At 39.3% G+C, this 27,946-nt stretch overlaps 2 protein-coding genes and 2 long non-coding RNA genes across 12 annotated transcripts in view; 1 reads left to right on the top strand and 3 right to left on the bottom strand.

Moving 5' to 3' along the window:
* The window catches only part of LOC141381306 (5-hydroxytryptamine receptor 3A-like), a 50,507-nt gene extending 44,768 nt beyond the window's left edge, over window positions 1-5,739 (bottom strand). For 3 of the 9 annotated variants that reach the window (XR_012401263.1, XR_012401265.1, XM_073945078.1), the window contains exons 1-2: window positions 5,530-5,728; window positions 2,781-2,917 (exon numbers count right to left, since the gene is read on the bottom strand). Coding sequence is in view for 3 of the 9 variants with exons in the window: in XM_073945078.1 (XP_073801179.1) it covers window positions 2,781-2,855 (75 nt within the window). In the remaining 6 variants the exon portion in view is untranslated. Of the gene's footprint in view, window positions 1-2,780; window positions 2,918-3,061; window positions 3,125-3,211; window positions 3,268-5,529 lie in introns of those variants that run through there. The other 6 variants (XR_012401264.1, XM_073945079.1, XM_073945080.1 and 3 more) reach the window with 4 other exon arrangements.
* Window positions 5,740-5,748: 9 nt separating this feature from the next.
* whr1 (winged helix repair factor 1) lies at window positions 5,749-21,070 on the top strand. Its single transcript, NM_001115092.3, has 6 exons — window positions 5,749-6,045; window positions 8,845-8,990; window positions 9,257-9,492; window positions 17,608-17,705; window positions 20,661-20,808; window positions 20,898-21,070. Exons 1-6 carry the CDS (start codon window positions 5,958-5,960, stop codon window positions 20,947-20,949), a joined length of 768 nt encoding a protein of 255 aa, NP_001108564.1. The 5' UTR covers window positions 5,749-5,957; the 3' UTR covers window positions 20,950-21,070.
* On the bottom strand, window positions 9,670-14,093 carry LOC141381307 (uncharacterized). The gene is made up of 2 exons (XR_012401266.1): window positions 13,951-14,093; window positions 9,670-11,438 (listed from the first exon to the last, which is right to left on the bottom strand). It is a non-coding gene; the product is annotated as an uncharacterized lncRNA (long non-coding RNA).
* On the bottom strand, window positions 20,004-24,255 carry LOC141381308 (uncharacterized). The gene is made up of 3 exons (XR_012401267.1): window positions 23,771-24,255; window positions 22,501-23,632; window positions 20,004-21,422 (listed from the first exon to the last, which is right to left on the bottom strand). It is a non-coding gene; the product is annotated as an uncharacterized lncRNA (long non-coding RNA).
* Window positions 24,256-27,946: the final 3,691 nt, after the last annotated feature.

Below are 27,946 nucleotides of genomic sequence, written 5' to 3'. Positions count from 1 at the left end.
GTTTTTAGCCGTTTCGGCATGACGTCGATATGAAACTGAAGCTGCGGTCACACTGGGCTTTTCCTCCCATATACTTTTATTCATACGCACGTGAATGCGTCAGACCAAAAACGTGGGGTCATGCGTCAAATTTCGCAGGTTGCTGCAGTGCAAAGTTCAAGCTTGGTGAACTCTGACCTGCGAAATCGCATCACTTGACTCCGTGAGACCAATCGAGGATCATAACATGATCTCTCAGGACAGAAATTTCTAACATGGAGCAATCGCTCGCTTTTTTAAATGTCTAATAAGCTTGTTTAATCCCGCCCCTTTTCGCAGCGCCGTACAACAGAATTTCGCACACACAAACTCTAGTGTGCCCGCAGCTTTAAGCCCCGTCCAATTGTTGCGCACACAAAACCAGGAAAATTGAAACCTGCAGCCCCACCCACAAACACTGTAGCAGACCCAGGTTAAATCAAGTCATGAAGCTGCTATGCTCAGCTGGATATTATTGGAAGTGTGAGGGGAAAGTTCGTGTTATTTTCTCTACCCAAACATGAAACTGTGAGAGGGTCAGTGGTTGAGGTTTTAGCATGCACATTATGTATTTATTTGTGTTTTGTTACTTGTAACCCATAGATATATACATTAGATGTCGCCTGGCCTATTGTTTTCTATTGGACAGAATGCGTCAATAGCGCCGCCATCTTGCTACAGGGTAGCGCTCCTTTGAAATGAATGGGGGACCAAGGTACAGTGGAGGACTGTGGCCATCCAAAGCCAGAGATATACACATATACGCATATATCTGTGATCGGGAGTTTTCCTGGATGTTAGTATGTAATTTTTTTTCTAATTACGATAATTATAATTTTACATCACTTTTCTAAATTGATGGATCAGTGACCGCACGGGCATTCCTGACAAAAAGCTTGTGTTTGTGTGTACAGAAATGTACTATTCACCCTGCCTGTTAAATTTGATCTAATCATGTCCTGAAACACCCCTCCTCTCCTGCTTTCACTTCTCATACTGACGGAGGGAGCGATTCGTTTGTGAATGAATCCCCCGAACGACTCTTTCACTAACGTTAGCCGACAATAATACAAGTTTCTGGCAGTGCAGCATCTCGTTGTCATATTTCTTTTGCATTGTTTGCTGACTTTATTCAACAAAACTAGCATAAGCCGAGTGTTTAGTGCGAGTTCGAGCTGCTTTGCCGTATGGTGAATGCAGAAAGTGACTGTTATCATCAGTAACGTTACCTGATTAGCATAAAAGTTCAGAACATACAAAAACAGAAAAAAACTTAATATTACCTATGAAATTTTCTGCCTTTGGGCTTTGTTTTCTTTGTTTGGTCGTTACTACACCCGTAGACAGCGCTAAAGTCCCGCATCTTCACGTAATAACACTGTCTTGACTAGTGCGGTTGAATGACATTTGTCCTGGGAGCACTGTACCAATGTGGCGGCGCTATTGACGCATGCTCAGGGTCCCTATGCGATATCTAGTGTATCTATGCTTGTAACCGCTTGTACGTTATCTGGTAACTCTTATATTCCCATATCCTGTCTAAAGCCACGTTGAAAACGTGACACGTGCTGCTTTGTTTATGGATTTAAATGCATTTGTGAGCTCGCATTCCGCTGCCATTTGTCGTTGCTATGGCCCCGTCAGCTGTTCATACACATGTGCGGCGGTCAAGGTTCAAAATAGTTCAGCTTTTGCAAAAGTGTGGAATAATACTGAATGTGTGTCATGGTTAAGAATAGAGCAGTATGCTGGTGTTTAACTGCACTGCTTTAATGCACTCCTGCATTGGGCTCAAACACATTCCTACCACACATTTGTCCCTGAAAATCTGGGAGACCAGGGGTGTTAGGTTTAGGGGTGAGGTGCCTGAATAACACTGTTGAGAACCGGGTACTGTGTACTGTGGTGTTAGTAACTACTATGAATCGTGTTTCGGGCGGCCGCTGCAATCGGATCCTATACCAATACTGACGACCCAGGGAATTTACAGACAATACCAAAATGCTGAGGACCGGGGTGGTGGTTGAAATTACGAGAGTTTTTCAGGATAAATAACAAAACGGGAGGGTGTCGGGAGATGGGTGTGAAATACGAAGGACTCCCCGTAAAAACATGAGTGTTGGCAGGTATGCTCAAACATACACCATGCACTCTGACTACTTCAATATTGTTGATAAGCCTTGGTAGCCATTTCACTCTGTCTCGCGCTGAACGCTGTCTACCAATCGCAACAGGCTGCCATCGCTTCAATCGGCGCAGATAATCTTCGCACTAAGGAGGGGTTTGGGAACAAATTAATCGCTGTACGAATCTTATGGGAGTTGCTGGGATAATTAGGTAAAAATAAATGCATATTATAAGAAAATAAAAGTGTTTTTTGACTTTGCATGCATATCAGTCTGTTGTTGGAGACCAAAATATGACCCTTTTTAATGTATAATATGGGCTCTTTAATATAATAACAATGATAAGTAAAACCTTTTTTGTTTGGCAAACTGGAACAAAAATACACAGTAATTTTTTACACTATTTTCATTTATAGAACTACACTCTACTTCTACTATATTATATAATAATATATAATATAATGTTAAAATTTGCAGCCTAAAAACGTTAGAATTTTAGGTCACACTTTGCAGATTTATTTAGAGTTATTAATTGCTTAAAGGACTTTTCTCCTTAATTGCAGCTTTAAGATTTGTTTTGTTATTTTTAACTACAAAGACAAAGAGAGACAAAAAATATATATATATTGTACTTACAAAAGACAATGTCTCATATTCCATTGAAGCAACTGTTACTAGAACAGAACATGTGTCCTGCGGTGCAATTTTCATATTCTTAGCAAGTAAGTCATTAGCCAGACATCGATAGCTACCTTCACACCGGTCTGTCAACACTGTTTGACCAGAAAAAATGACAAACACATTGTAATCTTAATTACTATTATGTGAACGGTAACATTCTAACACACTACATAACACCACATAACTACGTAAAATTACATTAGAGAACATTCAGTAAAGCTGGAGAAATAGTTTACCAATCGGACTTGAACGCATGAGGAGCAACAAAGAGATCATGTGTTGAAGAAACATTTCAGTATCTACAAATACACACACAAAAGCTGTTCTTAAAATACATGTAAAAGTAGCAAATCTCCATAAACATTAAAGAAATTCAACAACTTTACCTTAACTAGTCAACTCGAAAAACAAAAAGTGAATTTCAGCTGTCACCTTTGTAGTTAATAAGATCAAGAATCAGTGGGCTTTTTAAATGCTGTGAGCTCTTTGAATTTTACGTCATATTTACGGTATTACTACAAACAAAACAGATCCAGTTCATATTATTTAATTTACTTTTGGAGATTTTAATGAGCTTCCATACGGGCTTCAAGACAATAAGAACAAAAGCAGTTTCCAGTCCAGTGTCAACAACCTTCAGGCCTTCGTTTGCCTCACAACCAAACCAAATAGCATGATAAAGGACGTACGGAACATTCAAATTATTATATATTGATATGATAACATCGTACAGTTGCCTCAAGACAGCTGTACAAACTCTGATGGTGATGACACTTTTGATGGCCAAAAAGGTGCCCTATGCGAAATTTTACTGTGGTGTCCCCACAGGGGAACAAAAGCACACAATTTATTTATGCTTAAATATTCATGGGGCAGCATGGTGCCCTACAGAAAAATCCGGCTTAAACCAGCCTAGGCTGGTTGGCTGGTTTTAGCTGGTTGACCAGCCTGGTTTTAGAGGGGTTTTGGTCATTTCCAGGCTGGTTTTCTGGAGATGACCAGCTAAAACCAGCTTGACCAGTCTAGCCAGACTGTGAGTCCAGCCAAAACCAGCTATGTCCAGCTTAAACCAGGCTGGTCAAGCTGGTTTTAGCTGGATTTAGATGGTCATTTTTCAGCCTGACCAGCTAAGACCAGGCTGGAAATGGCAGGAAACGAGCCTGGAAATGGCCAAAACCCCTCTAAAACCAGGCTGGTCAACCAGCTAAAACCAGCCAACCAGCCTAGGCTGGTTTAAGCTGGATTTTTCAGCAGGGTGGCGCAAGAAGGTCACTGGTCTTTTGCAGAAGCATTTCTAATTTTAAACATTTACAAAAGGGAAGGTATAAAACCCTCTCTGCACCTGTAAAGCAGGACGGTCCTGTGTCCGTACCTGTGCAGCTGCTGGTGCCTCTGGAGCAGTGCTGGATCATGCCGCCGCCTCTTTTTTTATGACAAATTTTAGCATTGAACCTCCATGTACAATACAGATACGCATTTCTTCAGTTTGTGTTGTGATCATTTTAAAACACGAAAGCGAGGCTGCGGTGGAAAGAACCCCGGAAGTATAAAATCAGCATTGTAAACATTGCAACAACATGCTGTGAACTACAAACCTCCAGCTGTTGCCGTGATTTTATGTGTAAACATTAATTTAATATATTTCAGTTCAGTTTATTTTAACATTTAAAAGCATATTAGGCATCAAACAACATTACAATCTCTTTAATGTCTTTACGGTTAAGTGTCCTCCGAGGCTTCAGATCATGACAGCTTGTAAACACCGTGGGGACGCTTCTCTGCTTCAGCCAATGCAACCTGGTGAGCGATAAAACAATACAGTCCTCTGTAGCACATCCTCGTGCTGTCTGTAATAGTGTTGTCCCGGTACTGAACTTTTAAAAACATCCATTTCCCGCTAACATTTAAACGCCGTTGAGCGCGTTCATAAACGCCGATATATGCTCAACAGAAATGACTGTGATTGGCTGTGAAGGCCATCAGTATACCGCTCTTTACAGATAGACGATCATTGTAGCATTTTAAAGCCGTGAAGATCAGTGTATTTATCAGTGGATCGCTCGTCCGTGTTTGCACTCTGTAAATATTGGTGAAGTTCAGTGAATTCTGATGACCTTCGCGGCCAATCACAGTCATTTCTGTTGAGCACGTGAACACAATGGCAAATCAGCGCTTTTTAAGAACGCCATCAACAGTGTTAACGAGAAATTAAATTTCAGCACCCAAATTTTGTATCGTGACAAGTCTAATGTAGTGAAAGAATCAGTTCATTAACCTAAGTTTGATAAAAGGCATCTAAACCGTGTGTTTGGGGGGGAAAATGTTAGCTAACTAGTGCCATTTTCCTTAACTTAGCTGAAAAAGAGGTCCAATATCCCTTTTTATTTGAACTATTAATTCAGAATGGACCTTTGGGTCACTTGGAAAGCGGTGACATTATAAATTTCTGTCACTTTCTCTTCGATGATAAGATATACAGCCAGGTACACAACATTCCTGTGTGATTCAGGCGATACTTCCTGGTTTCGTCCCACCACAATCTCGATTTCACTGATTAAAATGGCGGCCGCGTGAAATCGGATGTGTTTTCTTAAATTGCTGCATGTTAAGCTCTTTTGGCCACCATATAGACCTCTTATTTATTTATTTAAACATCATTTGTAAATAAAGATATTACAGTAGTAGCCTATAGAAAAATACTTACATTTAGGTAAAGTTGAACTCTGAGCCTCGAGATGTCATTCTGTGACAGCAAACAACTTACCAACTTTTTTAACTGGTATTTATAGATATAGATTACAACTTTCAACGAAATATAATCGACGAATTCTATGTTAAAAAAAATGTATTAATTTTTCCTTGGATGGAATTAGCTCTCTTTCTCTCTTGCCGTGTTTTAACACAGCCAGCAGAGGGCAGCAGAAGATTTACCACTCTCTCTAATCACCAGAGAAGAAGACTCACAGTCAGATACTGCTGGTGTGTTTTGATTACTTGTGAGCAAACATTTCAAACTCAAAAGCAGAAGAAAATGAATTTTTGATAACTATAAAAAAAATCATATATTGGCTAGATGAGGAAAACGGATAAGTGAACTCTGTAATAATAGCAGCAGTGTTTAAAATCAGCAAAATGAGCCGAAAAAGAGCTCTGATCGCGGACACTTTCTGTTTGAAGAGACGCAGATGTGCAGCTGACAGTTTAACGGGAGAGACTCACGGTAAGACTCGTAATTTACATTTATCCTCATACATTTGGGGACTGAAAGGACATAAATTAATGCATTGTTTTCAATATGTTTTTGTGATAATCTTGCTTCAACTAACATCAAACTAAATCTTGAAACTGAAATATCTTTACTAATCAAATATACTCAAAATATCAATGTTATGACAAATAATAAATAATGTAGTTACTACACCTTGTTAAAACCGGGTTTCTCTATTGGTATAAAAATGAACCATGGATTTACAACATAAAAAACATGGTTTATGCAGTCAATCAAGGGCCATATATACTTGCAAAATAAAAGGAAGTTTTGCAAACAAAAGTAAATTATTGATTAATAAAGAAAAAGCAATGCAAATCTCCAATAATCGCAAAGAGAAAATTAATTCCTGGGCTAAAAAATCTAACAAAAATAAAGAACTGCAAAGGGAAAATTAAGTTTAGAGAAATAAAAATGAAATTTGCTAACAAAAAAAAAAAAAAAACTTGCAAATAAAATCAAGCAGTAATAAAAACTAAAATATTTGCAATTAATAACATTTGCAAAACATTTTATAGCATCGCCTATACAAAACCAAACGTTACAAGGAGACTTGGGCCCAGACCTAGTGGGCTGTAAGGAGAGGGTGCTCGCTGCAGAGCCATTTGAGGAGAGGTGAGCTCCAGAGAGGGGGAGCATGAGCTGTTTTAATGCGTACACCAACCCCACCCCTAACCCTACCCCCAGTGACATCACTCGTAGAAGAAGTGCAAAAAAGGTGGAGCTCAAGCTTAAGCTCCCCCTCTCTGGAGCTCACCTCTCCTCAAATGGCTCTGCAGCGAGCACCACTTGGCTGTAAGACCACCTTGTTGATACTGTGTATCCAGGTGATGACATCGCCTAAATGGAGGCAGGTGGGGGCTAGAGCAGGGATGTCAAACTCAATTCCTGGAGGGCCGCAGCCCTGCACAGTTTAGTTCCAACTCTAATTAAACACACCCGATCAAACTAATTGAGTCCTTCAGGCTTGTTTGAAACCTACAGGTAAGTGTGTTGGAGCAGGGTTGGAACTAAACTGCGCAGGGCTGTGGCCCTCCTGGAATTACGTTTGACATCCCTGGGCTAGAGGATGACACTGGAGTGGATTTTCACTCCTGTCCCATCCCACTCCCACAGAAAGAAATCTTGTACCGTCCACTCACAGACCCATGTTTAAAGAATAAGTGAAGTGCAAAGTGAAGAGCGGGGCGCAGTATTAAATACAACATGTGATTTTTCAGGGTTTTTTAATTTTAATAAATTTGCAACAATTTCAAAGAATCAAAAAAAAATGAAAATTACATTGTCATTATGGGGTAATGTGTGTAGAATTTTGAGGAAATAAATGAATTTAACCCATTTCGGAATAAAGCTGTAGCATTTGAAAAATGTGGAAAGTGAAGCGCTATGAATACTTTCCCGATGTACTGTATGAATTGGTGGGACAAAAAAATGGTGATTCTTTGTGTAACGATTCTCAAAAGTTAAGAATCGATTTTGTTTTCAAATTAGATGACAATAAGGCAAGCTTGCGCAGACACAAGCTCTAAATCGAAAAATTATAATAGTTAAATTCTTTAAAATAGTTTCAATTATTGTTTAAAAAATAATTGTAAGCCGGTGTGCTTGAAATGTTACATGCAGTTTGCTATTTTAAATAGATGAATTTTGATATATTTAGAGCTTTGGGTGTTGCCACCAAAAAAAACTATAATGTACTTTTTAATCTTTTAAAACCTATTTTAAGGTCAAAATTATTAGCCTCTTTCAGCATTTTTTTTCTGATAGTCTACAGAACAGCCCATCATTATACAATAACTTGCCTAATTACTCTATATCTTGCCTAGTTAACCTAATTGACCCAATTAAGCCTTTAAATGTCAAAGTAAGCTGTATAGAAGTGTCTTGAAAAATATCTTGTCAAATATTATTTATATATATATATATATATATATATATATATATATATATATATATATATATATATATATATATATATATATATATTACTTTGTTTTTTATTATTGCTTTTTCTAATCTGGTGTTTTAATATTTCTTTCAGAGCTTGTTCATTTGTTCATGATCCTTTAACAAAATAAATAATTTGAAAGATTCTAATCATTAAACACAAGTAGTAACACTAATTCTAGTTAAGATGTAAAGAGATAAATGCAAAATGGGAAAAAATAGGCTAAGACTTCCGCCTCTATTGATTAGGCATGTCATTGGACAACAGTTCGTTTTGTAGCCAATCCGCTTGTTAAGTGTGATGTCACGCGAATCGGCTTCCGGGTCCAAACGCTCTATTCAGCTGTATGGGGAGACTCATGAAATGTAAATAATAAACGTTTACAAAGCGATTTAATACTCTCGATAATCACCATCGCAATATATATGTCCATGCCTAATATCCAATGGCCAGAAAGTGATTCATTTTTTTTATAAATTGTTAAAATTTGGATATTTGTGATGCAGCAAGCCCAGAGATTGTTGTGTACACTATGACTTTATATAAAATGTACTTTAATGTGTGATATAAATAAAAAGTGATATTAAACAAATAATTTCTCAACTCAAATGAGTGGCGGCTTGGACCCGGAAACAGTATTACATACATCACCAACACGTCACCACTTAACTAGCTGATAGGGGGAAAAGCCTTATTACTGTTGACCTTGGCAGGTTTTTTTAATCTACCCAAATTAAAAGAAATAAGACTTTTTTCCCCAGAAAAGAGAAACGATGCACTTGTGTCTGATGTTTATTCTTCAGACGGAGCCACTGATATTCGCTCAAGCATACAGTATTTGATGACGCTGTTTTCACGCAAACTTTTCAACGACACACTTCCTCCAGTCGTCCTGAAACACCAGCTGTACAGTTTACACACTGACAAAACCTCAGTGGACAAGCATGTGGTAAGACCATAGTGTTACCTATAAAACATATTGATTTAAGCCAGGGGTGCTGGTGTCCTGCAGATTTTAGCTCTAACTTGTCTCAAAAGTCCTGCATGGATGTTTCCAGAAAGCCCAGTCAGAGCTTGATTAGCTAGCCCAGGTGTGTCTGATTGGGGTTGTAGCTAAACTTTGCAGGATACTGGCCTTCCAGCACACAGTTTGGGGAACCCTGATCTAAGCAAATTGTGGAAAGCTTGACTGTGTCCATTTCTCCGTCTGCTCAGAATGATTTGCGTGAAAACGGCGAGCTGCTGATGTTCCAGCTGGGCTTCGACTCGGAGGCCTTCGCTCTGGTGTTTGCTGAGGATTACAGAGCCAAAGTCCTTCAGGAGGAAGCTGGAAGAAAAACCCTGGGAGCCGCTGAGAAGTTTCTGGATAAGCTCATTCCCGGCTGCTCCGATTTAAGTTTCAACAAAGACAAAATGCTGAAAGAGTTCCTCTTCTCCGACTCTGAGATCACGTAAGGGAAATGACACATTTTTGGGGGGCTGGGCAATATGACAGCTTATTAATGACTTAGAAGTCATCTCATATCCTGATAAAGATGTTATGTATTACTGTAAGATTTCCCCTATATTAGGCACCAGATTCAGCAAAGTTCAGCAGGTCGACCCGGAGACATGAGAAGAGACCAAACTGTAGTTAGAATGGTTTATTCTGCAAGCCCGACAACACAGGATGGACAGGGATATTTATACACAGGGGCTGATAGCAGAAAGGTACTCCAAATATGGGCTAGTCATACAGCATTTTGTCTTAACATGAATCAGCCTATTTCATATCTGAGCATAGTGGAATTTTCCAGCGTGGGTGAAGCTGCGAAATGAAACCAGACCATGGTCTCATATTTCTAACACCTGCAAGACTGAAACCAGACGTTGACCTTCAGACCTCCGATGCACACACACACACAAAAAACCACAGACACTTCTGCTTCTCATGCAAGCACACTTAAAAAAGAGACAGAATGTTCTCTCAGTCCCCTCTTTTAGGCCAAAGGCCTAACGCAGAGGAATCTTATCATACCGTTGACCCATCATACTGTCCATTGTAGCATAGATTCGATTCATTAAACATTGCAAGAGAAAAGGACCACAACAACAAATAAGAAGGAAAATAATAGATACAGGAATTATCATTGTAAGAAAAGGAGTCACCCAGCCGAACAGACCCATCATCCAACCCCAAGTTGTGTCTGGGACATAATCAGAAGTCATAGCAATTTTTAACCCTTGGAGAGTAGACATAGCAGTACTCATTTACATACCCCCCCCCTGGGATGCTGTTAAGAGATCTAGAGCCATTCTATTTTGCAAAACCATGGTACGTAGATTACCCAGCTCCTTATTCTGGGCCTCATTAATTATTTTTGAGGCATTCAGAAATAGGCCCATGCGATAGTCCAGGGTCTCAATTCTTAGTAGAGCTTTTCCCACACCTATTTGTGGAAATAGAGCCAATACCATTTTGTTACCAGTGGTCCATAATTTGAAATCCTCGGGCACGTCAGTACCCCATACAGAGTCATGGGGCTTCATTTCAGGGACACTGCGTTTAACTCTTCGCTGCGCTGACAGGACCTGGGCTGTCACAATAAAAGTGTGATCAGTCACATGCACAGGGGCACACTGCCCCGTCCAGTTGGCCGGTAGGGACATGTAGGCGTTTTTTCCACACAATCACCACCCACCCTGGACCACATAAGTGCCATTCGAGGGTCCTGAGATGTCGACTGGGGCCCCCTCTCCCGAGGAGGCAATTTGTTGACAGTTAACAGTGCTTCCCATGAAATGAGAGCCCATGGTCTGGTTATAACACACAGGGTGTGTAATAGAGTGGTTAATAAAAAACCTTGTGGCTAATAGGTGAGGGTTTAGCGTGGCCAAATTTTACCCAAAATAGAGCATCACATGTACCATTTCTAATGCCAATCCGGTATGGATCATAGTCATCGACAATTATATATGGGTCCTGGTACCCTGATCCTGCAAAACTGGCAGAACATTTAGCAGCTGTTTTATTCATGGGTTTGGCATAAAGAGGGGTTTGTTTGGCTGAATGAGGCATAACAGAACATACATAACAACCAGATACATTATATGACCTAGCTAAAACTTTCACATATTGATACCACATATTATTTCAATTGGATTGTCAGCCCCATCCTCTGCCCATCCAAATTCATGATCATGTGTCCAGCGTTTCAGCCTGGCTGCATCAACTTGTACAACAAGAAAAAGAAACAGTCCAATTGTCCGCAGCAAAAAGGAAGTCATGCTGACCCTTGCCTTAAGGTAGACAGTGCTACGTGTTTAGCTCCCATCTGTCTCCCAAACGCAATTGTGCAGCTGTAGAGGTGAATTGCAGCTGTAGAGGTGTCGTCTGTGCTGAGGGGGCCCCCAAAATCTGTAAAACAAAAAGAGTCTGCAGACAGATTATCATAGTACAAAACTTATACATTTTTATTATTCAATAGGTGCTCGTTTTATCCTGGTTGCATGGATCCACTGTGGAGAAGAGGAGGTTAAAACGGCGGTTCTGGTTACAGCCACGACATCCGTCGGGGGGCTAAATTTGGGGTCCCCCAGTTCTGTGCTCATTTTATTGAGCTGTCTAATCATTACTCTGTCACCAGCCTTAAATGGGTGTGTTGGGTCTACCGGCATCGGGGCTGAACCAGAATGTATATTAGTCCAGTATGCATGCAATGTTGTTAGTAGCTGTTGTGCACATTCACTCATATGAATATCCAAAGAACCGTCACCCAGTGTGGTACCCCTTTGCCTCCATGGTGAGGGAAAGGGTCGTCCCATCACAGTCTCATAAGGAGATAAACCGTGAAGACTTTTGTGAGGAAACATCCTCATGTCTGCTAAAACGAGAGGTAGCAAGGCGAGCCAATTTGAGTGCCCTGCATGTTACATAGCCTTTCTTAATTTGTCCTTAATAGTCCTATTAGTTCGTTCTACTATACCAGATGATTGTGGATGGTAGGGAATATGTAGCTGCCAATTAATTTGGAGTTCTTTAGCTAGATTTTGTATTACTTTCGCAGTAAATGAGGTTCCCTTATCTGAGTCTATGGCACATGGTATACCGTATCTTGGAATGATTTCTCTTGTCAAACATCTGACAACTATATTAGCATCTTCCTTACTGCATGGGAAGGCTTCAACCCATTTTGAAAATTTGTCCACAAAAACCAGTAAATATTTATTGAGACCCCTCTTTGGCAGATGTGTAAAATCTACCTGCCATTCCTGAAAAGGTGTTTCAGGAAGGGGCAATTGTTGATGTTTAGCTTGAGGTTTAGTGATATTATTTTGAGCACATATCAAACATCTATCTAGCGTGTTATTGACATGGTGCTGTAAATTATTGATGCATAAAAAGGAACTCATTGTGTCTATTAACTCATTGTGTCTATTAACTCATTGTGTCTATTACCCCTCTTCGGCCGCGGTGTGTAACACCGTGAAACTCGCGGACGAGAAAAGGTGCACAGGATGATGGCAGGCATAAACGGCCCTTGCCATCTAGCATTATTCCATTAAGATCAGTCGTGGCGTCACATTCAGACCAGTAATTATGGTACTAAGTATTTAGTAAGCTGCTGTTTTAGATTTGTCAGGAGCTCCTCCTGATCATCTTTCCACGCGAGGCGTGTTTTTATACGAGTACGTGTCTTTTTATCATCTGTTTCTTCCTTAACAGTTTCTGTTTGTACTATATCAAGCTTGCGATCAAGAGCAGGTATTTTTGTTGTTATTTCTTCATCGTCATAGGACGAACCCATTTTGGTTTGAAGGATAAATCGATAATCTGCCCCAATTAGTTGGCAGTGACGCGAACTGCGCAACAGCATGTCTACAAATTGCAGTGGTTTGTCCACTTCTGGTAGAAGAGATATAAGATCTTTAAGAACAGAGGGTGAGGGCGGAATTATCTCTATCCCTCGTGGTTTAGCAACCCATACAGCAGCCACATTAGAAGCTGAAGTAGTGCCCTCCGTGCTGTTAGAACGGTCTGGTTTATTTTTTATTCCATTTCTGTCAGTGACGGATAAATAGAAGGCACTGTAGGAGAAGCACTTACAGAGCATGAAGCTGCAGGCGGAAGCCCCGTATAAGGGGGTGGTGATATCATAGTTGTCTTAGCAGCTGCGAGAGAGCCCCTCTTATCTGCCTTACGGGCAGTATTGCTTCTGCTTTTGGGTTTGGGGACAGATTTCAAAATTTTTTCAAAATTTTAGGTGTAAAAATGCCTTTTTTTTTTTTTTTACTTTTTTTTTTTATCCCTCCATATGGAGCTCATTTTATACCATGTGTCATATCCATTCATCATATATTGGTCATTCCATTCTGGATCCCCATATCAATTTGTAAGCTAACTGAAGGAAACCTGGGTCAAATGTTCCTTCCCTAGGAAAGTCTCTCCATTTGAGATTGTCCCTCTGTCCACCCAGCTAAATTGGACAGCCAGGGTTCAGTGTAAAATTCCCACCCACATCTATCCATCCATTGCTTTGGACTCTCACTGGGTTCTGGTTTTGGATATCCTTGTCTCATATTGCTGAAGCTGGTGCGTAATACTTATTTACTAAAATTTATTAAATCCCCTGATTTGTGGAACCCAAATTTAATCGGGTACAACAACACAAATCCTTCTGTGCAATTTACTGTTTGAAGTAAACTTGACAGGCTAGCAAGTGTCAAATTAATAAATTTTCCTGATTTGTGGAACCCAAATTTAATTGAGTACGACGACACAAATCCTTCTGTGCAATTTACTGTTGAAAGTAAACTTGACAGGATGTTCTGTGCTCTAGAGCACAGACCTCTCTTGCCTAATTTTAACTAAAATCTTACGATTTCCTGAGATACACCGGAGCAGGCAGTGTGAATAAAAATTCTCTTACCTGATCAGATGTATCCCGGACGAGCCCCCAGATCTGTAAGATTTCCCCTATATTAGGCACCAGATTCAGCAAAGTTCAGCAGGTCGACCCGGAGACATGAGAAGAGACCAAACTGTAGTTAGAATGGTTTATTCTGCAAGCCCGACAACACAGGATGGACAGGGATATTTATACACAGGGGCTGATAGCAGAAAGGTACTCCAAATATGGGCTAGTCATACAGCATTTTGTCTTAACATGAATCAGCCTATTTCATATCTGAGCATAGTGGAATTTTCCAGCGTGGGTGAAGCTGCGAAATGAAACCAGACCATGGTCTCATATTTCTAACACCTGCAAGACTGAAACCAGACGTTGACCTTCAGACCTCCGATGCACACACACACACAAAAAACCACAGACACTTCTGCTTCTCATGCAAGCACACTTAAAAAAGAGACAGAATGTTCTCTCAATTACAAAATAAGCTCCATTTACTCAAGCAAATGAGTATGTTTACATGGACACCAAGACTCAGATTTTAATATGATTAAGGGTGCTTTCACACCTACACTTTTGTTTCGGAACGTATCTCGTTTGCCCAGTTAGCGCGGTTCGATTGGCATATGTGAACAGCAATCTGTTCCGCGCCAAAGTAATCGCTCCGAGATCGCTTAAATGAGGTGGTCTCGGCTCGATTGAAACGAACCCTGGAGCGGTTCGATTGCAGTGAGAAAGCGATCCGATCCGAGCGCGGTTATATCACAGTGTTTTATGGATATGTAATAGGCATACGGCTATATGAAGAGAGAATTATGAGTATGGCGGGAAGTTTCGCGAGTCTCCGGATGCCCGCAAACGAGTGATGATCTCCCGGTAATCTCGCGTCTCTCTCCCAGTCCTCAAATAGGCATCGTCGCGCACCCTTCTCGCCCCTCCCCACCGTGTCTCTCCTCAGACACGTCACACGCGCGCACCCTGTCAATCACCACCAAACCACCACCTCTCCTGACAGCTGAGCGGAAAGCTGCAAAATAAACACTGACATTCTGACCAATGTAAGGAGAGTTTACTCGCACGTGACTTGCTTTAGCTCTTTTGGTCCGATTAGAAACTTTGCAGTGTGAAAGCGAACCGCTCCAAGAGCAAAGAGCAACAATGTAACAATTTTAATCTCTGTTTCGGAACAACTGAATCGATTCACAGGTGTGAAAGCACCCTAAGACAATACTCTGATTAAGATTCTACCATGTAAACAGCAATTTTTGAGTACTATAAGTCACTTGAGGACTGAAGTCAAAATCAATCTACACAGAAATGAATGAAGACATGTGGAGTATTCCTATTTAGTCACATTATTGAAGTGCAGTAAAGACAGAAACACCTTAAACCAGTGGTGGGCAAACTTTTTAGACCCGAGGGCCACATCAAGTTTTGCAAACCAAATGAAGGGCCACATGTCAAATTCTTCAAAAAAAAAATTTTATTTTTTTTTTTTATTTTTATATAGTGGCTGTATGCATATAACATGTAATATTGGACAAAAATATGTCACATTAACACAAAACAATTTTTTTTTATTATTAAGTCAAATTTAAAAGTCAAATTAATTTGCACTGCTATTTATATTTACTTATCAATCATCACAAAACAATAAAATAATCCCTTAAAATATAATAATAAAAATAATAATAATGTATTTTTTTAAATATATTGTCAGATAGAAAAAAATGTCATATTAACACATTGAAAATAATTCTTAAAGTTTACTATTCAGTCAAATCTACAAAATTCTAATTTGCACTGCTTTCAGAATATACAGATCAGTCATCATAAAACTTGATGAAAACACAAATCTTTGATAAAAGAACTTATTAAAGTGAATGTGTGCATGGAAAATATATTCTATGACGAAAATCAACACGTTTAACCAGCAATTGTTATATCATTTGAGCTTTTATTAATATATTTATATCAATCATAAAACTATCATAAAACTATGAGATAAAACAGAAAAACAATCTCAGTCTTTGTTATTCCAAGTCATGTTATTATTAGTATGAGCCTGGTCCCCTCTCTTCGCAAGGGTGTCAAAGTCTGGAGTCTGCTACAGCAAAAACGCGAGGCGCAGCAGGCAAAACGCGTAGCGCAGGGCGCATAAGCAGCGTGCAAAACCCTCACGGCCGCTAGTAACTTACTCTATAACGCCATTTGATTACTTAAATGATGTGCACATTTTCGTTTTTTTTTTCACTGCTAAGTGCGGTTCATACTTCCCATGTGGGCGATTGTGACGCGGACCCATCCGCTGCGCCACTGCTTTCTTGGCATATTCGACAAACCGCTTTCTGTTCGATATTGATGAAGAAGTATTTTGCTGTCCATTCTTCCTTAAACACACAACATTCCGAGTCAAATTGTGCTGTAATTCTACTGGTTTCACTAACTGTACCGCATGCACTACTGCCATCACGTGGCATTCACTTGTAACTGCATCATTAATTTACAAATTCTGAACCAAACCTTCTTAGAAGCAGCATTTTACATTAATTTACAAATTCTGAACCAAACCTTCTTAGAAGCAGCATTTTAAAAACTCCCTTGCAGGCCGAATGAAAGTGTTCAGCGGGCCACAGTTTGCCCACCTCTGCCTTAAACTATTACCATTGTCTACGATTTTCGATAGTGCATACACATGGCTGTTTGACCCTGTTTTCTGCACATAACAAGTCAGTAAAGTTTTTTTTCTTTCCATTTGGTGGTATCAAATCCCACCAAATGGAAAGTTGCCGACTGCAACTTGAAGCAGGAGTGCGGTTTCCCCGCCAACCGAATTGATTGACAGCCACATATTAACATGTCTCCGTAGTAATGCGTATAATCATATCAACAAGACAGGACGTGCCCAAAGCAACCGGGAATAAAAGATCTGTTCAGCTCTCTGTGATAAGCATCATTTGGGAAATATTTAAAAAAGAAAAAAAAATTCAAAGGGGGGCTAATAATTGTGTCTTCCACTGTATAGTATCTTTTAATATCCTGTATGTTGACCACATGAAAAGGACAATTGTTTTTACATTTGACAGTATATACCACAAAATGTACTCATTCATATGTGCATATTTATCTCTGGTTATTCAGAACTTCGGGGCAGATGTTTGATGTAAAGTCTAAAATATATACCAGTGAAATCTAAAATGTTTTTTAAGAATTAATAATTACAGGCCAAATATTGCTAAATAAATTGCTGAATGTAAACTTTCCATGCTGTTATTCGTATTCATGTTTGCATCTTCATGGTGGAGTGTAAGATTGGACTCTAGAGATATTTGATATAACACTAGAGACTAGAGCAGGGGTGGCCAACGCTGTTCCTGGAGAGCCACCTTCCTGCAAATTTTAGTTGCTACCCATATCAAACACACCTGAACCAATTAATTAAGACCTGAACACCACGTAATAATTACAGGCAGGTGTGTTTGATATGGGTTGCAAATGAAATCTGCAGGAAGGTGGCTCTCCAGGAACAGGGTTGGACACCCCTGGACTAGAGCACGGTATTAAATGCTAAACGTTTTAATTTATCTGTATGATATACATTGTCATATTGCACAGCCCTAAGTGTTTGCATGTTGATGGTGTCTGGTGCTTTATTTGAAGAAGTTTTTGTGCCTTCAGGCAGCTGGTGAAGTCTGGTCTCCTCACTGTGAGAGATGCAGGCAGCTGGTGGCTCTCAATCCCAAACTCTGGCAGATTCATTAAGTACTTCATTAAAGGTAGGTCTTTTTTTTGTGTGTGTGTGGTTTTCCTTTAATCACTACATTTTAGGGTGCTTTCACACCTGTGGATCGATTCACTTGTTCCGAAACAGAGATTACAATTGTTACATTGTTGCTCTTTGCTCTTGGAGCGGTTCGCTTTCACACTGCAAAGTTTCTAATCGGACCAAAAGAGCTAAAACAAGTCACGTGCGAGTAAACTGTCCTTACATTGGTCAGAGTGTCAGGGTTTATTTTGCAGCGTCCCGCTCAGCTGTCAGGAGAGGTGGTGGTTTGGTGGTGATTGACAGGGTGCGCGCGAGTGACGTGTCTGAGGAAAGACGCGGTGGGGAGGGGTGAGAAGGGTGCGCGACGATGCCTATTTGAGGACCGGGAGGAAGACGCGAGATTACCGGGAGATCATCACTCGATTGCGGGCATCCGGAGACTCACGAAACTTCCCGCCCTACCTATAATTCTCTCTTCATATAGCCGTAAGCCTATTACATATCCATAAAACACTGTGATATAACCGCGCTCGGATCGGATCGCTTTCTCACTGGAATCGAACCGCTCCAGGGTTCGTTTCAATCGAGCTGAGACCACCTCATTTAATCGATCACAGAGCGATTACTTTGGCGTGGAACAGAGTGCGATTGCCCTGTTCACATATGCCAAACGAACCGCGCTAACTGGGCAAACAAGACACGTTCCGAAACAAAAGTGTAGGTGTGAAAGCACCCTTAATCTGCAATTTAAAATCCCATGTTTTGCTATCCAGGATCGAGTAACTCATCTAACATTTGTGCCATTTTTAAAGGCAAAGTAAACACATTTTGAGATTTCTAAATCTAGATTATTAAAAAAAACAACAACAACCCTAATAAAACAGCTGATCCAAATAATCGAGGTGTTCAGTGTTGCCAACTTAGCATTTTTGTCGCTAGATTTAGCGACTTTTAAGACCCCCCTAGTAACAAATTTTCAAAAAAGCGACTAGCGACAAATCTAGTGACTTTTTTGTGTGTTACTGGAGATTTTTATAGGCTGTCATTTGTTGTCCATACTGTACCATCTCTACCTTCTCAACGAGCTGCGGGTGATGCCGCTGGCCCCTCCCCCGCCTCAGAGCACTGACAGGCGGCTCAGTCCTCGTACAGCAGTCTCTTTCCCACCTGCAGCCCGAGAGCAGATCTCTCCTATTTTTTCTTGTACAGTCAAACCGATATGCTTCTCCTTTATTTTAACACTTTAATTTGACCGTTTATTCTTTTCTTGTTTACAATCACAGATATTTTAGTGAGAGTTTCAGAACTTGTCTGAGTTTATTACGTCTGAGAGATTACTGCAAATTCACTACACGTCTATTAGAGCTGCACGATTCTGGCTAAATGAGAATCGCGATTTTTTTGCTTAAAATAAAGATCACGATTTTCTCACGATTCTGTAGATGTAAAAACAGGTAGGGTAAAAACAAACATATGGCACAACATCGATAATATTGTGTGTAGGTCTACTGGTTTCTATAAATAATTCTATTCTACTTATAATAATTCTGATGTTGAATTATTATGTTTGAGATATTTGCTTGCAATCTGTCATATTAGACAATTTTATTCACTGGTAAAATCAGACATTTGCCATTATCAGATTATATTCAACATTATATAGGCTGGAGTAGTTATACTGACATTGTAAACATTTATTTTCATGCACAACTGTGGGTTCGCTATGAAAGAAAAACATATCAAATGCTTGTCGTAATCATAACTCTAAAATGCGATATGATCATTTAAATGAAGTGCATGCTTTCGGTTTCATTTTGACTGCTAAGTGCTGTTCATACTTCGCGCGCCACTCCCAAGAGATCACTCTGTGCCACAAACTGAATATTATTTACAACTTTCTTACCTGTTAGTCGCAACATATGCAGGTTCTGTTCACTAAAGTAGACGCGCATGCGTCTATCATTAAGTAGAGAGCGCGCGCCCTCTCTGTGATAACAGCTCACGGTCAGCAGCTCACGTCATGTTTGATTTCCAGATCGCGAAAACATCATTACATGAAGACAAAAATTACATTTTTAGGTGAATTATATTTTATAAATAAAGTATGTGACTCATTCAACATCATTTGGAGATGTTAATGTCGCTGAGCAACGTGTGTGAAACAATAAAAAGACTCGCGCAGCCGCCTTTTCTTCTCTCCTGAACTTGAAAATATGATTGGCAGAATCGTAGAAATGCTGGATTAAGGGGGTCTAGGGGGTCGAATCGAGATCGCGATCTTTTAACGATTAATTGTGCAGCTCTAACATCTATATTGATATACAGTATTCAAACAGCAATAAATTCACTTAAATTGACATGCTTACATAAAGCATAGTGCAAATATAAATACTCCTTTATTTACCAAAGGCTGTTAAACAAATAGAAATGGTAGAACGTGATGACGTCAGTAATATGCAAATGAACGTATGATGTAATCTAACGACTTTAGCGATTTTTCAGGGAGAATTTAGCGCCTTTTCGTTGAAAATAGTTGGCAACAGTGGAGGTGTTCAAAAGAGTCTCGAACACCTTGATTAGTTGCATCAGCTGTTTGATTAGGGTTGGAGCAGAATTGTGCAGAGCCGCAGCCCTCCAGGAATTGAGTTTGAGACCCATGCAGTTAAAAGAAAATGGACTTATTACATGATAATTGAAGCTAAATTTAGGATTCTGGAGTATATATAGTGCACAAAATTACTTTCAGATCATGCCATTTAAATCATTAAAAACTTAAAAAAAGAGAAATTTTAGATACAATTTTGAATAACTCATATTAAAGATATTAAGACAAGATTGGATTTCGGGATCTAATCCCAATTCAGAATCCATTTCTTCTTTTGTATAAGGCTTTTTTTTTTTTTCAAGGTGTCATCTAAAGTTCAATCAGATTAGTGTTGAACTATAATGCTGCTTTTTCTAACAGGGCGTAAAGCTGTACTTAACATGGTGAAGAAATCCAAATACAGTGAAATCTTAAGGACTGAGCTGGAGGAGCGTCGCACAACTGCACAGGTTAAGTTCCAGATGAAGTATCACGTTCATGATATCATTGGAGCAGACTTAGTAGAATGGTAAGACAACCACATGGTAATGTAGCTTTGAGCTGTAATTATGTGGACAGCGTGTGATGCCTAAAATATCATCTTTTGTGTGTTTGCAGTATACAGACCACATCAGGGACAGTATTACGATACGTGGACGGAAACAACTAACACTTTTTTTATGATTTTCTTATTGTACAAAATGGATTGTAGATGTATTTATTGCTATATTTTTGTTTGTAAAACAGAAGCAACTGTGCACAATGTTGTAATAAAAGATTGCCAAACACTCTTTGTGTTCTCAAAGCTCTGGAATGTCTTCAGTGAAGAGTTTCAGACTAGTGATGCATCCCAGTTTACGTACTTTCAAATCAATTCATCTTTATTTCTCTAGAGCAGGGGTCACCAAACTTGTTCCTTGAGGGCTGGTGTCCTGCAGATTTTTAGCTCTAATCCTAATCAAACACACTTGAATATGTGATGGATCCATGCTTTAATGGTGTTGACGCCAAATTCTGACCCTACCGTCGAATAGAGACTCATCAAACCAGGCAACGTTTTTCCAATCTTCTATTGTCCAATTTTGGTGAGCCTGTGTGAATTGTAGCCTCAAGTTTCCTGTTCTTAGCTGACAGGAGTGGCACCTGGGGTCCGTTCTTCGTAGGTGGATTACTCAGTTAGCTGGATTTGGATATTGACGATTTGACACGATCCAGGATCGTTTCGTTCTTCAAAGCTGATCCGAGAGTTGTTGTCATAGCAACAGTTCTGCTAGCTCAAACCTGATCGGGAGCAGGTTCAATTCATATAAACAGGATTAGATCGGCTTACTTCAAGCAAAGATAATACAGAAAGTATGTTCCGAGTTCTGATATTTTCTTTAAGTAGTAGTTATACACTTGGGAAAATGGTAAATATTTTTTAACTATATATATAAAGTTATAGTCATTAATAAAATAAATAAAGTTATACATATGAATAAAACGTATGCAGTCTGCACCCTCGAAATGAAAGTACAAAGACTGACACCTGGTGGTGCAAAGAGAAAACTTATTGATATGAACTTTTTAGATCGCTTTAGTACAAATTGTGTATAATAGAAATGCACAATGTGACTTTTTTTTAAAGCAATAATACATTTATGCAGTCATAAACATGTTTTGATAGTTAATATGCCAGTGATTTGATGCTTCACAAAAGTTGCAGACGCCTTTACCAATATGAAAATGCTTTTGTAAACAACCAGTTATTCTTTACCCCAATTAATAAACGGCTATTATATTAAAGAAAATGTTTTCTAAATGTAGAACTAAATACACTGATATGCATTGAAATACATGATGAATACTCTTGACACATGAAAGTGTAAAGCCTGCAGCTCACAACAAATGTGGAAGATTATTGCGTGTCATATTTAACAAACCGTTTACTGCTAATTTGATGTAATTTTGCTCACATGGATAATTGAATATTAATCAGATGATGTCATTACGCTGCTGTGCCGTCAGCCAATCGTTGCATTGCTGATCATGATTTCGAGGATGGATAGATCTGTCCTTCACAACACACGCAGCGATCTCAGATCAGTTCATCCAGACATTCTAATCTGATTAGCGAACTTGTTTGAAGAATCAAATTAGCGAGAGATCAGTTATCAAGATTAAAAGATCCAGGATCTGCCAAATCATCTTAGATCATTTAAGCGAGGTACGAAGAACGGACCCCTGGTATGGTCTTCTGCTGCTGTAGCCCATCCGCCTTAAGGTTTGATGTGTTGTGCATTCCGATGCTCATCTGCATACCTCGGTTGTAACGAGTGCTTATTTGAGTTACTGTTGCCTTTCTATCTGCTGGAACCAGTCTGGCCATTCTCCTCTGATATCAACAAGGTACACAAAGCCACTCACTGGATATTTTTCTCCTTTTCGGACCATTCTCTGTAAACCCTAGAGACGGTTGTGTATGAAAATCCCAGTAGATCAGCAGTTTCTGAAATACTCAGAGCAGCCCATCTGGCACCAACAACCACGCCACGTTCAAAGTCACTTAAATCAACGTACATCCCCATGCTGATGCTCAGTTTAAACTGCAACAGATTGTCTTAACCATGTCTAAATGCATTGAGTTGCTGCCATGTGATTGGCTGATTAGAAAAATCGCATCAATGAGCAGTTGAACAGGTCTACCTATTAAAGTGGCTAGCGAGTGTGTGTGTGCGTGTGTACGTACGTGTACATTTTTAAATTGAGAATTTCATTTTTTTTCATTCAGTTTTTTTGAATACAGCAAAGTACAAACATGAAATGTCAAATGCTGAATAACACTATACATTTTAAATTCAAGCACTTTCAAGGACCTGTGCTTGTTTTTAAGGGCCTACTCACACTATGCCATCCGTACCGTGCCCAGGCCCGTTACCTGGATCATTTGAGAAGTATTAGTGAGCTGAATCGGGCTCAAGCACGGTTCACTTGGCCGGCCCTGGCCCGGTTGGCGGAGGTGGGCCTGAGCGCGGTTCGCCCGAAACTGAAAGCGAGACGGGACTTTTAAGGGACCGTTTCATATGGATTTATTAATAATTCTTACTGTTCAGTGAACGCAAACTGCCGTAGTTTATTAAAGACGCAAACCCCTCACTGCACGACAGCTGCGCGGCTTCAGCAGACCTCCTCATTCCTGCAGCACTAGGGCTTTATGATTGTTTATGAGCGTCAAAAGTGTCGGATCTGTTCGGCGAAATATCTGACTGTGTGTCACCGCATCCTTAAGGACTGTTTGGCGAAATATTTGACTGCATGTCACTGCATATCAAACCGACTGAAACTATATAACTAGAGAAAACTCCACTGTGCTGCTGAGTGAGAGAGCGCTTCTCACTGAACAGCGCAGCAGCGATGACATAAGCGTGCCCAGGCCCGATTGTGGTGTGAGTGCGGGCCGTCGGGGGAGACAGGAGGGGGGACAAGCGTGCTTTGGCTCGGTTCGAGGCAACTGTACCTAGTGTGAGTACAGCCTAAGTACTTTCCAGGCCTTGAATTTCGTATGTCTTTTAGGAAGTGTAAAACGTTGTGCAGTCGATGTGTTTAAATCCAAAGAAACAGATTATTTCTATTCTATGCTTTCAGGAGAAGAAAATCTCTTCCCAGAAAACTGGTGGACATTATCAGCACTAACATGGAAACCACTGTAGCTCTAATAAACCAGTTTGACTTCAGTGCAAAAAAAAAAAAAAAAATACACGAGCAATAAAAAAAAATGGAAAACTGGATTCTGTAGTGGTTTAATTAAATCTATGTGACTGGTCCACTGGTTAATCCAATTATCCAATCACAATCTGTTGAGTCACAATTCGGTCATTTCTTTGATATAATAACATTCATAAGATAATTTGTGCATATTTGTTTTAACTCAATAGACCCTTTCACACAGTGATACCGGTAATTATATGTAAAATTTCTGGAACGACTTTACCGGTAATTTAAAAAAAAGTGCTGATCACACAGGCGAGGACGTTACGGAATTTTTCCGGAAAAGAGCATTCACACATCCATTCCAAAATACAGGTACACAAATTCTGATATCATTAACCAGAAATTAGCTCTAAACGGCGGCGCTTGTATTTGTAAACATTTAACTACATCCCAAACTCTGTGGATGGATCAGTATAGTGAACAACTTCGATGAAAACATATAGAGAAACACTTTCGCATGTCATGATGTTCATGATATGTGTGTGTGTGTGTTGGCGCTCGTGGGCTGTTTAATGGGCACACGCAAAGCTTGAAGGTAAACAAACAACGGCTTATAAGCATCTCATCGATAATTAATTACATGGTTGGCATTAAAATGAATATATAAACGTTATCTGACTATCTTCTAGCAGCTAAAGGTGTCTGGAAAAATATTCAAAGGCTTTTATTCTCATAAACCGCACGAACGTGAATGCGTCTGACTGTTGTGACTGGCTAAAGCAGATGTCTCACGTCAGCACGTTCTAGACGTGCACGCGCTTATTACGGCAATCTTCCTTCTGCATTCACACAGCGCAGCATTCCGCAAATTGCCGGTAATGTTACAACTTCTCTTTCCGGAAAATAGCCAGAATGAATTTACCGGTATTTTCAAAAAGGGCCTGTTCACACATACACACCTTTTCAGAAAATTGCCGGTAAAAATGTGTGAAAGGGGCTATTATTGAGTTAATACACTTTAATGTACATTTTAAGATTTCTTGTGAAACATTTCCATCTAGCTTTATGTTACAGGACACCTTAAAATCTGTTGGTAAAAGTGTGGATGGAAACAGCTACTGTCAATAACTTGGTTTTGCAGTGTGTTTCTGTCATTTTAAAACCTTCATACCCAAGCAATAACAAACAAAACAAAACCTTAGAGTTTGATCTAAATTTATTGTAGTTTATTTCCTCTGTGAAAGAAGTGGCATGATGAACGCCCCTAAAAACAGGGTTACAATCCGGCTATTAGTGTGCAGATTTGAAATCGCTCCATTGGGTGACCAGCAATATAAAGCACATCCTGTACTTGTGCCCCAGACAGTTCAAGTATGTCTGCAAAGTGTTTAAGGTCAGAAAACGCTTCACATGATGTGCTGTTTGAATCAGATTTGCTGCCAATTACTTTGACAGTTCCATGTTTTTAGCAAAGTAAGAATAAAATACTAGTTAAAATACGGTAAGCTATAATTAGAATGAACCACATCCGAAAAAAAGATCTACTTCACATGAAAAGTCCTGTAGTGTATGTTCTGACAGTAGTCTGGTGCTTATAAGCAAGTATACAATAAGCAAGTATAAAAAATGTTAAAAAAAGGAAATAAACGTTTCTACAAATGTGTTAAAAAATATATGGCTGTAGAGGGAGTATTAAAAATGCCCTAAGAGCATCGTAGTGTTCATATAATGCCATTTCTTTCTGTTTATATATATATATATATATATATATATTTTTTGTATATTTCAGACAGCCTTTCTTGAGCATATATCAGAGGAGGATGCTAATATTTGAGGACTTATTGAACCAACAAAACAAGAACGTCCTGGCCTTGTTGCACACCTGAAATCAGAAAATATGAACATTTTTATGAAAACAAAATTAAAACCAAACCTTGAATCATGTCGTATTTTTGGTTTTGACAATATAAATGACAATTAAGCCCATTTTTCCAACCTACGTTTCAATAGGTAAAAGCTATATATATATACACACACACACATATATGTGTGTGTGTGTGTATATATATATACATATATATATATATGTATGTGTGTATGTATGTATGTATGTGTATGTGTGTGTGTGTGTGTGTGTGTGTGTGTATAAATACATATATATATATATATATGTCTTGTCTGGTTCTCGAATCTGATAGCCCTGTGATATTCTGCAATATAAGCACTCGTACAGCCTCTTCATCCTTGTGCATTACTCCGCCCACATGACAAGCAGAGGAATAAACTCTACAGTTTGACAAATATTGCAGCTGTTGGACAACATAATGTACCTTTAAGTTTTTTTTTAGGCAAGGATGTAGTTGTTTGGATCCCAACGGTGTAGTTTATTTAAAAATATAAATGCTTTTTTTAAACGTTTATAATTTCGAAGATTCAGCACGTTGGCGGCCATCAGCAGAGCAAAGAAATTAATGGTTGACGTTCAGCCACATAATGGCGACAGAGACCCCATAATAATTCCTCAGCGTAAACTGCAAACTACAGCTGATTAAAACATTATAAAATTGGTGAGCAATATTCTAAATTGATCTCTCTTGTTTGTTGTAGTGCTGTATTTATACTATAGTAATCTGCTAGTGTTTGCTTTGGCTTCTTTCAGGGATAATTATTATGATCTCCCAATTACAACAGAGAAATTCTGGGAAATCTCTAGACTGATGGCATTTCATGCTGTTCAGCCTTTATAATGTTAAAATGTGAGCAAAATCACCTGTTTTGTCATGACTTTAGACATTACACTAGAGAAAGACTAGCTCTAAAGAGAAGTTGGTGAAGTAGCAACTGTTTCTGCTGTTCTGACGTCAGCTGCAGATGTGAATGAACGGCGGAAGAAAGTAGTTCCTCATACAAAAGGGTTTTTAGACTCTCTGTGTTTGATTTTCTTCTTTATACACATGATTATGCCGTCGAACTGTTGTATAAACACAATATCACCCTCGTAGCAGTGCGATATGGGTGTATATCGTCAGTGGTGGGACACTAAGGCACCAGGGCTGGGATGATAAACGATAATATATCGAATTGCGATAAGATTTGTCAATAACATTCATAAGCTCTGGACTTTTTTACTCTATATTGATATATTGAAGAGCCAATCACACAGCAGAAATGTGCAACAATGGGAATCTAAAGTGTGTTGATATTGCCCTACTTTAAGGACAGTCGGGGGGGGGTCTTTTTTCCCCAACGTATCTTTTTTCCTATTTTTCTATGCTACCTCTCGACTGACCCATCTTTCCCTGAAATGTTTTATGTTTGACAAATATTGCAGCTGTTGGACAACAAAACTCTTTTGAGGCTTTTTTAGGTGAGGATGTAGTTTATTTCTAAATATAAATGCCTTTTTTAAACGTTTATGTTTTCGGAGATTTAGCACGTTGGCGGCCATTAGCAGAGCAAAGAAATTGATGGTTGACATTCCGCCACAAGATGGCGACAGAGACCCCATAATAAGTCCTTAGTAGAGAAAAGCTCAGTGTAAATTTCCAACTACAGCTGAACAAATCATTATAAAATTGCTGATATTCTAAATTGATCTTTCTTGTATGTTGTAGTGCTGCATTTATACCATAGTAATCTGCTAGTGTTTGCTTTGGCTTTTTTCGTAGCGATTGTAGCAATAAGTTCGGAGGGGTCCAGGTTCACTGCATGTAATAGGGTCGGAGGGGTCCAGTTTCACTGCATGTAACAGTGTTGTGACAAATACAGGCTCATTATCATATCAGAGATTGGATTTTCTGCAAATCGAAAATATGTTGTGCCATTTAATGGACCCTCTAATTTTTGTGGCTTCAGTCATTGGCTACATTTCCATCCACCTATTTATGCTCATTTTGGAGATGTGCATAAAAAAACGGTTAAAGAAACGCCAAAGTGGCATAAATTTGAAAATGCGCATACAAAAACATGTGCGTAAG

The sequence above is a fragment of the Danio rerio genome, chromosome 3 (assembly GCF_049306965.1).
Source record: "Danio rerio strain Tuebingen ecotype United States chromosome 3, GRCz12tu, whole genome shotgun sequence".
Lineage (NCBI taxonomy): Eukaryota > Metazoa > Chordata > Actinopteri > Cypriniformes > Danionidae > Danio > Danio rerio.
This window is presented reverse-complemented; position numbering and strand designations above follow the sequence as displayed.

Coding starts and splice junctions, on each gene's coding strand:
- whr1 (NM_001115092.3), top strand. CDS start 5,958: ATGAGCCGAAAAAGAGCTCTGATCGCGGACACTTTCTGTTTGAAGAGA. Junction 8,991..9,256: donor CCTCAGTGGACAAGCATGTG/GTAAGACCATAG, acceptor CCGTCTGCTCAG/AATGATTTGCGTGAAAACGG. Junction 20,809..20,897: donor GGAGCAGACTTAGTAGAATG/GTAAGACAACCA, acceptor GTGTGTTTGCAG/TATACAGACCACATCAGGGA.